The sequence below is a fragment of the Dysidea avara genome, chromosome 4 (genome assembly GCF_963678975.1).
Source record: "Dysidea avara chromosome 4, odDysAvar1.4, whole genome shotgun sequence".
In the NCBI taxonomy this organism is placed as follows: domain Eukaryota; kingdom Metazoa; phylum Porifera; class Demospongiae; order Dictyoceratida; family Dysideidae; genus Dysidea; species Dysidea avara.
Genome location: NC_089275.1, coordinates 25,851,251 through 25,867,087, shown reverse-complemented (window position 1 = coordinate 25,867,087; position 15,837 = coordinate 25,851,251). Strand labels below are relative to the sequence as shown.

At 38.0% G+C, this 15,837-nt stretch overlaps 1 protein-coding gene across 2 annotated transcripts in view; it reads right to left on the bottom strand.

Moving 5' to 3' along the window:
* Window positions 1-15,837, bottom strand: part of LOC136254560 (hemicentin-1-like) — a 55,940-nt gene that overhangs the window by 17,691 nt on the left and 22,412 nt on the right. For both annotated transcript variants that reach the window (XM_066047297.1, XM_066047298.1), the window contains 5 exons: window positions 14,109-14,322; window positions 13,928-14,028; window positions 13,771-13,878; window positions 13,645-13,720; window positions 11,513-11,623 (listed from right to left, as the gene is read on the bottom strand). In XM_066047297.1, the coding sequence (XP_065903369.1) occupies window positions 11,513-11,623; window positions 13,645-13,720; window positions 13,771-13,878; window positions 13,928-14,028; window positions 14,109-14,322 (610 nt within the window). The remainder of the gene's footprint in view (window positions 1-11,512; window positions 11,624-13,644; window positions 13,721-13,770; window positions 13,879-13,927; window positions 14,029-14,108; window positions 14,323-15,837) is intronic.

The window sequence follows — 15,837 nt, the reverse complement described above, 5'->3', positions numbered from 1 at the left end:
TTCCCTACTGGATAACTTGTTCGCAGCTGATCTTTCTACTAAGGAACTTGAAATGTAGCTAAACTCTCTACAGGTTGATTTGTTTGTAGCTGAACTCTCTACAGGGTGATGTGTTTGCATCTGAACTCTCTACAGGGCAATTTGTTTGTAGAAGAACTCTCTACAGGATAGTTTCTTTGTCACTGAACTCTCTACAAGGTGACTTGTTTCTAGCTGACTCTCTACAAGATGACTTCCTCTAGCTGATTTCTCTACAAAGTGACTTGTATCTAGCTGAACTATCTACATGATGATCTGTTTGTAACTGAAATCTCTACAGGGTGACTTGTTTCTAGCTGATCTCTCTATAGGGTAACTTATTTCTAGCTGAACTCTCTACAGAGTGGGTTCTTTGTAGCTGAACTCTCTACAGGGTGATCTGTTCATAGCTGAACTCTCTACAGGGTGATTTGTTTGTAGCTGAACTCTCTACAGGATGATTTCTTTGTAGCTGGTCTCTACAAGGTGACTTGTTTCAACGTTGAAGCCGGGTCACTACTACTGACCCGGATGACCCACTGACCCGGAGTTGACCCGGATGTGACCCGGATTAATTAAAGCCAAGGCATGCGATATATAAGAGCTATGTTTTGGCTAGTCTCTAGCGAGCGAACAAGACTTCGTTTTGAGCGTTCGATTCGTGTTGAGTAAATATTGCAACTTCAGCCTACAGTAGCTGTAGGTTGAAGACCAAAAAAAAAAAAAAAAAAAACAGTCATCACCCACTGACAACAGCTACCCCTCACCATAGATACCCTCAGTTTTGTGCTACATACTGCACTTACTAATAAATGGACGTGGCTGAGCGTATGTTGGTAATGCAATAAGTGGGCGTGGCTCACGAAAGAACTACACGATAGCGTTTATAAATTTCCACATCGTCAAACGAACAATTTTGTTTCTCACGTGATCCAATCCGGGTCAGACCCGGATAATTTGTAAACCGAGTCGGACCCGGATGACCCAGAGAAAATGTGACCCGGTTGACCTGACCCGGTTTCAACGCTGACTTGTTTCTAGCTGATCTCTCTACAAGGTGACTTCTCCTACTACAGGGTGACTTGTGTCTATAGCTGAACTATCTACAGGATGATGATCTGTTTGTAGCTGAAATCTCTACAGGGTGATTTGTTTGTAGCTGAATTCTCTACAGGATGACTTATTTCTACGTATAGCTGATCTCTGTATAGGGTAACTAGTTTCTAGTTGAACTCTCTACAGAGTGGGTTCTTTGTTGCTGAACTCTCTACAAGGTGACTTCTTCTAGCTAACCTCTCTATAGGGTAACCTGATGTCTCTGCAGGGTGATTTTTATCTTGCTGACCTCTCTACAGGGTGATTTGTTTGTACCAAAATTATCTATAGGGTGATTTTTTATACCTGAACTTTCTACAGGGTGATTTGTTTGTAGCTGAACTCTCTACAGGGTGATCTGATCTCTCTACAGGGGGTGATTTGTTTGTAACTGATATCTCTACGGGTAGATGTGTTTGTAAGTGAACTCTCTACAAGGTGATTTGTTTGCAGCTGATTTCTCTACAGGATAATTTGTTTGTAGCTTAACTATCTACAAGGTGATTTGTTTGCAGCTGAACTCTCTACAGGGTGATGTGTTTCTAGCTGATCTCTCTACAGGGTGATTTTTTTGTAGCTGAACTCTCTACAGGGTGATTTGTTTGTAGCTGATCTCTCTACAAGGTGATTTAGGTTGTAGCTGATCTCTCTACAGTTGTTGATTTGTTTGTAACTGAAATCTCTACAGGTTGATTTGTTTGTAGCTGAACTCTCTACAAGGTGACCTCTTCTAGCTGATCTCTCTACAGGGTGATTTGTTTCTAGCTGAACTCCCTACAGGTGATTTGTTTGCAGCTAAACTCTCTACAAGGTGCTTTCTTTGTAGCTGAACTCTCTACATGATGGTTTCTTTGTAGCTGAACTCTCTGCAAAGTGACTTCTTCTAGCTGAACTCTCTACAGGTGATTTGTTTGCAGCTAAACTCTCTACATCCATGGTGGTTTCTTTGTAGCTGAACTCTCTACATGATGGTTTCTTTGTAGCTGAACTCTCTACAAGGTGACTTCTTCTAGCTGAACTCTCTACAGGGTGATTTCTTTGTAGCTGAACTCTACACATGATGGTTTCTTTGTAGCTGAACTCTCTACAAGGTGACCTCTTCTAGCTGATCGCTCTACAGGGTGATTTGTTTCTAGCTGAACTCCCTACAGGTGATTTGTTTGCAGCTAAACTCTCTACAAGGTGCTTTCTTTGTAGCTGAAATCTCTACATGATGGTTTCTTTGTAGCTGAACTCTCTACAAGGTGACTTCTTCTAGCTGAACTCTCTACAGGTGATTTGTTTGCAGCTAAACTCTCTACATGGTGCTTTCTTTGTAGCTGAACTCTCTACATGATGGTTCTTTGTAGCTGAACTCTCTACAAGGTAAACTCTTCTAGCTGATTTCTCTACAGGGTGATTTGTTTCTAGCTGAACTCTCTACAGGTTATTTGTTTGCAGCTAAACTCTCTACATCCATGGTGGTTTCTTTGTAACTGAACTCTCTACATGATGGTTTCTTTGTAGCTGAACTCTCTACAAGGTGACTTCTTCTAGCTGAACTCTCTACAGGGTGATTTCTTTGTAGCTGAACTCTCTACATGATGGTTTCTTTGTAGCTGAACTCTCTACAAGGTGACTTCTTTTAGTTGATCCCTCTACAGGGTGATTTGTTTGCAGCTGAACTCTTTAGGTGGTGATTTCTTTGTAGCTGAACTCTCTCCAAGGTGACCTCTTCTAGCTGATCTCTCTACAGGGTGATTTGTTTCTAGCTAAACTCTCTACAGGTGATTTGTTTGCAGCTAAACTCTCTACATGGTGGTTTCTTTGTAGCTGAACTCTCTACAAGGTAACTTCTTCTAGCTGATCCCTCTACAGGGCGATTTGTTTGTTGTTGAATTCTCTACATGGTAATTTGTTTGAGGCTGAACTCTCTACATGGCGGTTTCTTTGCAGCTGAACTCTCTACAAGGTGACTTTTTCTAGCTGAACTCTATACAGAGTGATTTGTTTGCAGCTGAACTCTCTACATGATGGTTTCTTTGTAACTGAACTCTCTATAAGGTGACCTCTTCTAGCTGAACTCTTTACATTGTGTCTAGTTTCTAGCTGATCTCTCTACAGGGTGATTTGTTTGCAGCTTAAATCTCTACAGGGTGATTTGCTTGTAGCTGAACTCCTTACATTGTGTCTAGTTTCTAGCTGATCTCTCTACAGGGTGATTTGTTTGTAGCTGATCTCTCTACAAGTTGATTTGTGTGTAGCTGATCTCTCTGCAGGTTGATTTGTTTGTAACTGATCTCTCTACAGGGAAATTTGTTTGTAGCTGAACTCTCTATAAGGTGATTTGATCTCTCTGCAGGTTGATTTGTTTGTAGCTGAACTCTCTAAAGGGTGATTTGCTTGTAGCTAAACTCCTTACATTGTGTCTAGTTTCTAGCTGATCTCTCTACAGGGTGATTTTTTTTGTGGCTGAAGTCTCTACAGGGTGATTTGTTTCTAGTTGATCTCTCTACAGGGTGAATTTTTGTAGCTGATCTCTCTGCAAGTTGATTTGTTTGTAGTCGATCTCTCTACACGGTAATCTGTTTGTAGCTGAACTGTCTATAAGGTGATTTGTTTCTAGCTGATCGCTCTACAGGTTGATTTGTTTGTAGCTGAAATCTCAACAGGGTGTATTGCTTGTAGCTGAACTCCTTACATTGTGTCTATATAGTTTCTAGATTATCTCTCTACAAGGTGATTTGTTTGTAGTTGATCTCTCTGCACATTGATTTGTTTGTAGCTGAACTCTCTACAGGGTGATTTGTTTCTAGCTGATCTCTCTACAAGTTGATTTGTGTGTAGCTGATCTCTCTGCAAGTTGATTTGTTTGTAGTTGATCTCTCTACAGGGTAATTTGTTTGTAGCTGAACTGTCTATAAGGTGATTTGTTTGTAGCTGATCTCTCTGCAGGTTGATTTGTTTTAGCTGAACTCTCTACAGGGTGATTTGTTTCTAGCTTATCTCTCTACAGGTTGATTTGTGTGTAACTGATCTCTCTACAAGCTGATTTGTTTGTAGCTGATTTCTCTGCAGGTTGATTTGTTTCTAGCTGATCTCTCTACAAGTTGATTTGTTTGTTGCTGATCGCTCTAAAGATTGATTTGTTTGTAGCTGAACTCTCTGCAAAGTGTTTTGTTTGTAGCTGATCTCTCTACAGGGTAATTTGTTTGTAGCTGAACTCTCTCCACAGTGACTTGTGTGTAGCTGAATTCTCTAGAGAGTGATTTAATTGTAGGTGAACTCTCTACAAGGTGCATGACTTGTTTATAGCTGAACTCTCTTCAGTGTGACTTGTAATGTTCTGAATCTCTACAGTGATATAATTGTAGCTTAACTCTCCACAGGGTGACTTGCTTCTTGCTGAACTGTCTATAAGATTAACTGTTTGCATCTGAATTCCCTACAGAATAACTTGTAATGCAATAGAATTCTATAATGGAGTAAATGAATTAGCTGAATGCTCTATTAGGGTGACTGTTCTATTAGAGTATCTCGATCTCGCATTTGCTACACGGAGTTGGCTTTCGAATCATAACTCAGTGGTTTGTAATCCAATTCTTCTATACTACTGCAAGGACTTTCTATGAAGATTATTCTAGCTATACACCGATTTTCAGCTCATTGCTCTTAGCGTTTGCCTAGCAGGCGTGAAAACTAATACTTTTTTATTACTAAAAATCGATCGCATAATTGTGACACAGGTTGGGTTTTGTGTCATATCTCCGTGGTCTTAATCTCGATTCCTTTCAAACCACCAAAAGGCACTCCTACGATGGTTACTCCATCTGCATAGCAATTTTCAACTCATTCCATGAAGCGGTTTACCCTGTAGGCGTGACAACAAATCAATCTTGTTTTACGCGAAGAATCGGTCATAACTCCTGAACCATTCTTCGGATTTACACCAAATCTGATGCTAGGATTCGCCTTTGGACTCCCTTTCTGTGTGCCAAATTTCAAGGTGATCGGAGCACGCGTTTGCGTTTTATATCAATTTTTGCAAGTGTGTGAAAAGACGAAGAATAAGAAGAAAAAAAACCAAACTTTGGCCGCTCATATCTCAGAAATGGCTTGAGTGATTTCCTTCAAATTTGGAATGTAGACTCCCCTAGCTGGCGGGCAACTCTGCAGCAAATTTGGTTTCAATCGGATAAGCTATCACCGAGATACAAAAGTGTGAAAATGACGTTTTCTTTCTTCCTGTAAATATACTCACGGTGTGGCATGCCGGCTTCTTGGGCCGCACGACACACTACCGTGTGTCTTGATATAGGTGGACTCTGATATGAGTTTCTGATTTTAATTTTAGTGCATGGCATCCGGCCTAATGTTAGCAGTGAATCTCTACAAGTAGCCATTGGTAAACTTGAGATGTGCATATTAATTAACATGAGTCCCATTCCCAATATGCTTTTTTTAAATTTATTTATTAATACTTTACAGCACAGGTGCTAAAGGTCTGTAGGACACCTGCTCAAAGACTTGTTATTAATGTGTGAAATATTCAGAAAATTCGTACTGTTGATGTTGATGGTACAGCATCAGGATAGCTAGTATGTACAGTACTAGCACGTGTCACCACAAGCATGACAAACCCAGCAGCTCTATATGTAAATCCTTTCTGGCTGGGAAACACTGCAACTCTTCAAATATAATATAACCTTCTAGAGGTTTGCATCTTGTTGAATCCCAGTAAAATCTTTCAAATCACAACTAACCTTGAATCTAGTTCTACTGAATCTGAGAGAAAAAGCAATTTGGAGTTAATGGGCTTCCTTTAACATCCTTGATATCAACATTGCTAAATGGATAGTTTTATATACAGCTCCTATACAGATGAGTGTTGATACCTGTTTTTAAAAATCCAGTTACATTAATTGGCATTACTATACAGTGTGTTTAGTGGTTGCCAAAAAAGTTTACAAGCAAGTATAAGAAATATTAGGAATTTTAAACTAGAGTAGGGACAATGTAGTACCATGATAAAAAGTACTGAAACAAGCTGGATTGGAGTAGTATGTAATGTCCAATTACTGTAAAACAATAAGAAGCAAATATCCCTACTGTGCATTTCAATCTCCACAGCACAGTAGGGATATTTGCTTCTTATTGTTTTACAGCAATTGGACATTACATACTACTCCAATCCAGCTTGTTTTCAGTACATTCTATCATGGTACTACATTGTCCCTACTCTAGTTTAAAATATCTACTTTCCACTCTAGTTTAAAGTTCCTAACTTTTCTTATACTTGTATTATAACAAGTATAAGGAAAAATTAAGAATCTTAAGTTCGATTAGGGTTTATTGAAACAAAAAGTAGGGAAACAAGGGAGGTTACAGATATACTGTAGACAATGTTAATCTCTATACCCATGAATGAATTAGGGATTAAATGTCCACTAGTGTATCTGCAGGTGTAGGCGACCTCCCTTGTTTCCTTACTTTTTTTCTATGATTCTTAATCAAACTTTTTGCAGCATTATTATGACTAGAGAACCCACACATACCACATCAAAAGAAAAGATGGCGTCAGAGTTGATTTTTCGTCTGAATGTGCATCCCACTATCAATTACTGACTCAAAAGTGAAGCAGCCATTATGCGTTGCTATCACCCCATTATACAGCGCTATAAACGAACAATAGTAGGAAAAGCACCTCTACAATCAATCCAGTCACTACACAAAATATGAATGATTTGTGAGCCCCAACTACTAGAGGTTGAACAGTGGCTATTATTTTTTGCTTCACCTATTTCAGGCCATTACACAACATTATAAACAAAGAACAGTACATACAAAAAGCGTCTCTGCAATCAATCCAATCACTGTGGAAAATACGCACGAAATACCAACACAGCTACAGGGAAGCCACATCGTGCTATCGTATCATGTTGTCAGCGAAAAGAACTGGAATACAAAGGAGGACAAAGGCAGGTCCATGATGTGTGTATTGTACATACTGCAGTTGGTGAAAGGGCACATCTTGTGACACAGCGATGTTGAATAATGAAGAAATCAAGCCTGTAGCTATGTCCATTTTTGAGTTATGCTTGGCTGAAGGCATCAGTTAGTCAGAATAAATTTTTGTTGTTTGGGGTTGATCTGAAGACATTTTGGGCTTGGCTATTGTGCTAACCAATACTGTCAAGTTGTCATGAAGGGAAATTGAGGCTGGCTTTACGGTGATATTTTTTGGCTGGAAAAGCCCAGTTCTGCATGATCACTAATATACAATACTACTGTACTGTATGATAGGTGTGTTGGAGGAATTAATCATATAATAGGTATGTTTTGAGGAATTAAAACATGAGCTAGATGACGTCAATGTGCAGTGCAGTGAGGTAATAATTGACTTCACTAATGGTTTTAAGCATCAAAGATGGTGTATATAGGGGTGGGCGGTATTGATCAATATCATACCACGGTATTTTGATTATAAATATTGTGGTGTTACTAAATACCTACTTAATATGTACAAGCCAGATACTGACTATTATCCACAATTAATGCTTAACTGTGTTTCTTTTTCTTTTTAGGATTTGGAAAGCAGTTGAACAAGTTTTAATTATTCACAATTATAATGTCATACTGTAACTGTATACAATCACAATTAACAATTTGTCTTGATGAGTTCTATAAGGTTGATAAGCTAGTCTTTCGTCATCAAAAAGTTGTGCAACAAAAAGCTAATACTTTTATAGACCATTAACTTACAAGTTTTTTGATAAAAAGACTAGCATATCAACCTTGTCAGGTTACATAGTAGCTCTGAACGGTGAGACAACATTTCCTGCTGAGCTAAACAGCCTCTCTGATGCTGAACTGGTGGCACAAACACACAAATACTTTTGTGCAAGCTTTGCAAGCACTGGAAAGTTAAACTGCTGCCTTTTCCACACATCAGTGGATCCTCTTCAAAATCTAGCCTGTGTCCTGACAGATATCCATCTATTTCCTTCATCACAATCTGTCTATGCTGCTCCTCTTGATTGATAGGGGAAGCGTGCTCTTGTTCTTGTTCTCTAATCCTAGACTCAAAGTCCTTGAACAAAGTTCCAAGGTTACGTTTCTTCTTTGGGGCTGATGGCTGGAGAGAAGAGTGTGCAACTTCTTGTGTTCTAGATGATTCTGCTCTAGAACTATTCTGCTGTACTTCTTGTAGTTTGTGGCTAACTTCTAAAGCATCATCAGTCACTTTCTGCTTAATGGACAGCAACTCAACTTCTTGCAAATGTTCAAAGTATTTTACCTTGAAGCGAGGATCTAAGACTGTAGCTACTTGAAGAATTGCATTCACGGTGTCATTTAATCTGCTATAGTGACCTTTGATGTCATCAACAATACGATGCTTGATATCCCTAGTTAACACTGTATCTTCAGCACCTTCCTTCGGCAAGTCAGTTTCCAACAAATACAGCATTGGGATGACAGCTGACACTGTAGCATACTGCTCCCCTGATAAGATGTCTGTCAAGCCAGACAGTGGTGAGACTGCACTATCAATTGATTCCAGAACATCAAGGTCCTGCCAAGTAGGTACCAGATAACTAGTAGTGCGGTCACTGCTCAGCACTAATCTGATAGGCTCCTTCTGTTCCAAAATTCTTGATACCATCTTTGACATTGAACCCCACCTGGTAGGGCAGTCCTACAGGTAAAAGAAATATATATATATATTTTTTTTTTGTACAAACATGTTTGTACAAACGTTGAAACATACTTCACATGTTTGCCACACTTACTGCAACTAAGGAATGCTGCTTGACATCCATGTTAATCTGAGCTTTTGTCAGTTCCCTTTTTCTCTTCCAGCTCATTGAAAAAGAACTGACTATTATCCTACACACACCAAGTGCCCGAGTGCATCGACTGTCATCTTGCACAGCCTTAGTGACAGCAAGGTGTAAGTTGTGGCCAAAACAGGGAAGCCTTAGCCAGTCCAAGATCCTCGCAGCAGAAATGATGTTGCTACCATTGTCTGTTGTAAGGCAAATTTGGTTAACAACATCCAAGCTCCAAGTCTCCAATGCTGCTTTCATTGTTTCTGCCAAATTAGCTCCTGTGTGATCCTCAGGTAAGTATTGGGTCTGTAAGCACTTGTTACACAGCTGCCATTCATCATTGATATAGTGTATGGTGTAGCTGATATAAGGTACCATCCCCACACTTGACCACATATCTGTTGTTGATGAAAAATGGCTTATCGAGCTAATTTCTTGCTTTACTTGCTGCTTCACCGTGGCATGGAGGTTTGGTAAAGCTATTCTTGAAATATGATTGCGACTTGGAATGTCGTAGCATGAATCAAAAGTTTTAACCATTTTCCTAAAGCCAACACCTTCGACAGTGTTAATAGGTAAGCAGTCCTTGGCTATGAAATAAGTAATAGAATCGCTTAGTTCCTTCCATTTCTTTCCCTTCTGATCGTATGGCTGTGAGCGGACCATCGCTTCTTGATACGTAGGTCGATTAACTGGTGGAACGCATCTTGCTCGTCGTTCAGTGGAGTCCTCCTTAGCTTTCACTGCGTCCATAGCCTCTTTGTACACTGTTGAGTGATTATTCTTTAAATATGAAAACAAATTTGAGGTGTTTCCATGTTTAGCCAACACGCGTTTACAACAAAGACGACAAACGGCACTTCCATCGTCAACCACTCTCCCATCAGCACCTTTCTCTAAACCGAAATAATCCCATGCTACACTCTTTGTTCCGGTTTTATCTGCCATACCGTACAAGCAACTGGCTTATTAGCACCAGCTGGAATAATACCATTCGAGAACCGGTTATTTCCGGTATTCTCGGTATATCGGTATGCGGTATTTATAAATGTTAAATAATTAATTAATCGGTTTTTAAAAATATATTGCACAACAACTAAATATCGGTATACTGCCCACCCCTAGGTGTATATTACGAGTGTCTAAGTGTTTTAGAAAATGGCGAACAAGTAGTGAGTTAGTATATACAGTCCTTACCCAAAAGATTTGGGAGTACACAGCAAGCCACGGAGCATGATAATTGTTTGTACACTTGACAATATGTATTTGAGACATGATAGATGTGTGAGAATACACTAAGTCATAACCAGCATGGCTGTCTATGTCTAAAGAATAATGTACTAATTGCAAGTGCTACAAAGAATTTGATAGACTTCTTCAAGCATGTAATAACCAGTTGCGACGATAGTACAGGTGCAAAGAGCAATTTCTTCATTGCAAGTGAGTCACTTTTCTTGTTGTTTATTTATGTATTAGTTTGTCCAGAAGAGACTAATAAGATTTGACTGTGGTTGTAAATGAGTGTCTTATTAAGCCAGGTATCTTATCAATAAGACAACTGCTACCAGCTTTCCTTGACAATAAGAGACCCAAAAGTAATTCTGCATACCATTGTCTAATATTAAATTTGCACAGCACGAGGGCTGTACATCTGTAGCTGTATGCCTGCATAAATAAAATGTACAGTACAGTCTATTGAATTCATCTCCTTCGCAGTTGACTAAATTTTGTTTGCAATACAGTACGTAGACTGTTGGTACTTTTGCAACACTTTAGCAATTGAATTCATCTGACTGAACAAAAATATTATCAAGAAGCTTACTGTAAACATATGTAGGACTGCAAATAATTAATTACCACATGTTCTTGTTAGTCAATAATCCATTCAGTTGCAGCTTTGCATAAAAGTTTCCATGAACAATTTTTATTATTAGGTATGAGGTTATTATGCACGAGGTTTTAATGTTGTATTAGACTATATACATTGATGTTTCAGCTTCAAATAGGTTTCTATTCCTTAGAGTACTTCATTTCTATGTAAGCATTTATTAGAGTAAAGATATTGCATGACTGTTCTATTAGAAGGTCTGACTGCTCTTTTGTATTTCGATCTCTTCTAATGGAATTGTGCTATCTGCAGATTTACCTATTATGCTTGAAAATTATGTCGGCATAATCTCCATGTCCCTATTTTTTATTGATGGGAATTGTGGCATCAGGTGTATGCTTAAATCTTACATTTTAACTGCTAGTTATCCAGTAATTTCATTATAAATGGTTCTACAGTCTATGTCATGAATGCATGCCAACAATACCAAATAAATTGATAATAATCCACAAAAAAAACAAATAGGCATGACAAAATTTCTGCAGACATGGATTAATTCTAATGTGATAGAGCCTAATAGTATTGCTAGCACATCACAAAGGTAACAAATTCAATTACAAAGCCCTGTTACATCAATGCATACATTATAGCATCCATATAAAGGCAGTCTTAAACAAACAATTAAGAGCATGACGAATTACACAAAATAATAAGATAAAATATTAAGATAGATACTTGATATTATACTACATACAGTACATACCTACTGCTTCAATACCACCAGGACATTTCTGTATAGCTACTTCACTGACATTGGTTGGTGGCCATGTTATCTTCCACTGCCCATCTATTTCTCGCTGACATCCCATAAATGCTGATTAACAAAATTTACACCAGAATGTTACAACAAACAAATTGTAATCAAATTTTATTTAATATGATCACATCTTATTCATTAAATAACAAATTGATTGTTGTAAATGGAGACCATAGTGGGAATGGTGGTTGCTAAATTAAAGTGATATTAGTCATACACAGGAGGTAGGGAAACCAGTGAATTTTAAATACTACTTGGAATATTTATAATTGTATTTTTTTAGCCTTCATACATCCACAAAGAATGGAACACACTTTAAAGTTTTTCTCAGCCAAGCAATAATATAACAACGTCAATTAGTAGAAATATTAGTATTACTCTGGATAAGCAGTTAGATAACATTGACTACTCTAATAGAGCACCCACTTAGGATAGATGCCTTTTCATAAAATTATACATCTACAGTGCAGAATCACATTCTAGGGTGAAGCACTCATAGGTAACAACTTGGTAGTGACTATTAAAGTGAAAAAACTTTATCATTCACAAGTTTTGCAACAGAATCCTTCATATTTTTGCCCCAGCATTAACAAGCTACAAGCACACACATATATTTCTGATGCAGCTCCAATTAATGTCTTATGCTTAATAAGATCTCTAGTTCTACAAGCATATATTACTAACTAGCACTTTTGTACCAGTTTTCATAGTCCTAAAACATAAATGCCTGTGTGGAAATGAAGGTGGAAACACTCTGAATTTAATAGAGACAGTAAAGGGAAATCGGATATTAATTGAAAATAGCAATACTGGCACAATTTGTGGTGTTCCCAAGTGTGTATTTAAAAGAAGTAGATCCTTTGTCACTGTGAGTTGGTAATTATGAATATACATAAACATATGTAACACTTTCACACCTCAGATCAAAGGAGCCACCTGGGCTACATTTTGTATGTAGCCCAGCTAGCTGGGCTATACATACGAAATGTAGCCGGACTACAACTGGGCAGTGATTATATAGATGTTGAGGTCGAAATCGATTGTGGGGATCGATTAATACTCATGTGATAAGGATGCACGACTTGGATTTTGCCATGAAAACCACTCAGACGGAGAGTGCTTTGTTATCCTTGCTTAGTCTCGCATAGCCAGACCCTAGGCGCTTATAATTTCCAATCAATAAGCGCCATGCGGAGAAATAGGGTCTGGCTACACGAGACTATATAATCCTTGCTATCCTACGAGTTGAAAAATGTTGGGCTATGGTGAGAACTAGTACTATAGCTTGTTCACCAATTGTTTCCGCATGTTTTCGAATACAGACACGCCCCCATCACAAAGCTACCACTCTGCACTGAGTAACCACTCTACAAGCAAGATTACCTATCTAGCTAGGCCTTTAGTGAACTCCTTAATTTTCCATATAATTTTCCATAAATGATTCAATACCACTGATTAAAATATTAAACTCATGTAACCGAAATTCTCCATGATATCTCTAGGATATGTCTGTTGATCATAACTGAACGTAACCAGAACGTAGCTATTAGCTGCTGACCCATAATCAAAAATTTTAGGTATGTATATACAATATATCCAGTAGCTGCACTCGTATTGGCTTGGGTGTTTGATCGCCCTGTACAGGCTATCAACCTGATGAGTGTTACATATTGGCTGTAGCATGGGCTTTGCGTGATATGTATGCCTCCGGGTCTGTGGTCCTTGGGCAGTCGGGCATACATATCAGGCAAAGCCCTCATGCCTGAGTTACAACTATTACATGTAGTAATTTGTAGCTGACTGCTCAAACTTGAGCGCTCAACGGCCTGCTCGTGAGTTACTCAACAGAGTTACTTGTTGCTTTTCTATCATTGGAACTGAAGTATGGCTTAAGCTGTCAGGCAGTATACTTGAACCCATATGTGAAGTGTGAAGTTGCATTAAATCTTATGCCAACAAAGAAATGTAGACATGAGTCACTAGTGGACATCACATTGCATAATTTCCATACAGTGTATGCAACATTATAAAATTTACCTTGCATGAGAAACTGAAATAGTATTATAATTAATACTCACCAGTATCTTCAATCTCCTTACAAAATAAATCACTTTGTCCATCTTCAGTCTTACTATAAATCTCCACACATAGATCCTGTGTAAAATAATAAGTATTTTTAAGTGAAATATTGCAATAATTCATACCCTTTTGCACTGAGGTAGATCACAGTCCAAGCCTACATCAGGAAATCCATCACTGTCTGAGTCTAATCCACACACATTACCATCACCAACATAAGTGAGATTATTACACTGTAAATATAACACTAATCAGGTGTAAACTGATGAAGTAGTACCTTACTATACAACTTTCAGGAGATCTACACAAACATGGTGGAGTACTAGGTCCAATACATACTGTTCTTATACTCTTATCATCAGTTATATTGCATGAACAACTTGCTGCAAAAATTACACAATATCATTTAATAATAAAGCAAACATTCATAAATGCATCTACTACTGCTACAGTATCTACTCACAGTTGGGCTGGTATGCTGATATTTGGATGCCATCTTCAATTAACATGGTTCCATTGGGGAAAGAGATGTTGCTTAGATTTTTCTGGATGCTGTCCAATACACCAGCTGGAAATGATGTCGCATTTAGATTATAAGAAATGACAAAACTAAGCAGCCTTGATGATCCAGATGCAGACTCATGACTCCAGTTTTTACTGGAACCCTTACGTAAATCCTACATGTCATAAAATAATTTCAGTATGGTTGTACATACGTACATGTAAAACAGAACACCATAAATACACATAAGTTGTTTTGTTTACTAAACAGAATAAACAAAAATACGAAGTATAGGCACAGGTGCAGGAGCTGACCATGTTTATGCATAGATAATAATATTGTTTCTTGCTGTTTATAATGGTTTAGACACTATGCATACTATAATTTTGCTTTACTGCTTTTACATGTACATACAGTACAACAACAGTGTGTTGTGAACATCACAAAATCATCTTCTCACACTGTAAGTCACAATTTGCTACTTATATTATGACATTAGCACTCATGAGCAATATGCATTTGTAATAAGTCACTTTTAATACAGCAGAGGCATAATAGCTAGCAATAACAGTGGCAAATGTCTTAAAGTTTAGATCCTAATCTTCAGCTATAGCTATTAAGGAAAAACTATTAACCTTATGAAATACGTATATGTAGAGCAGTACTTCCCCTATTACTCTACCACCTCATGTTTTGTTTTCTCTCGTATTTAATGCTGTGTTCATCAGTCTAATACCTTTAACAGTTATCAAACAGCAAAAAATCAGCAACAAATGAATCAATTAGTACGACTAGTATAGAAGGAAATAATTTCACGCAACAATGGATTTATTGTGCAAATTTAAATACATAAGGGAGAAGTATTGTACAGGGTTATAGTCAGTAGAATATTCCACTAAATAGGAAAGAATTAAAATTTTGCATCAACCTATTAGAAGTGTTTTGGACCATACTGAAGGAACTTTTGTGGTTGGTTATACCTCTGCTAAGGAAGGTGCCATACAGGAATTGTGAAGCTGGTTTCTGGTCAATGCTTTTAGTGAGACAATGCATATTTCCATGAGATTTCTAATATACAATACTACCATACTGCAATACAGGGGTTCCGCTAGGTTTCAATATCCCAGGCACAAGGTCTGACTGTCCCTATGATGAAGAAATATGAGCTCATCTCTGTGGACTTTTTATTATGCATTTGCTTTAAACAAACAGCAAACTGTTTAAAAGTGCGTACATGCAGCTACCTAGCTACTACACTGCTATTTGGGGAGTTTATAATACTAAGTGATTAATATCATTGTATGAGTATTAGAAGTGGCTAAAACTACACATCTCATGACAGACTAACTTATCACATCTCCAATTTCAATATTGACCTCTTTTTCATTCTTCCCTATAATTGTTTAGGCAGTAACCAGCAATGAGAGAACTTGAATAAAACTCAGTCTCCAGTGCCAACAGTAAGATGGGCACCACACCGGCTTCTCCCACTCTATCCATGTCTGGCCTGGTAGGCAATGGTCTGTTTTCATCGGCTCACCATTAGACATCAAATTAAACAATCCATGCAGTATACTGTTTACTCAGCAGTTTCACAAAATTGTAGAACATGATTGACCCTCGACTGCTCAAATTTCAAAATGTGATCACATGATGCTGGGCATTATAGAAAATGGTATGTTAGTAATGC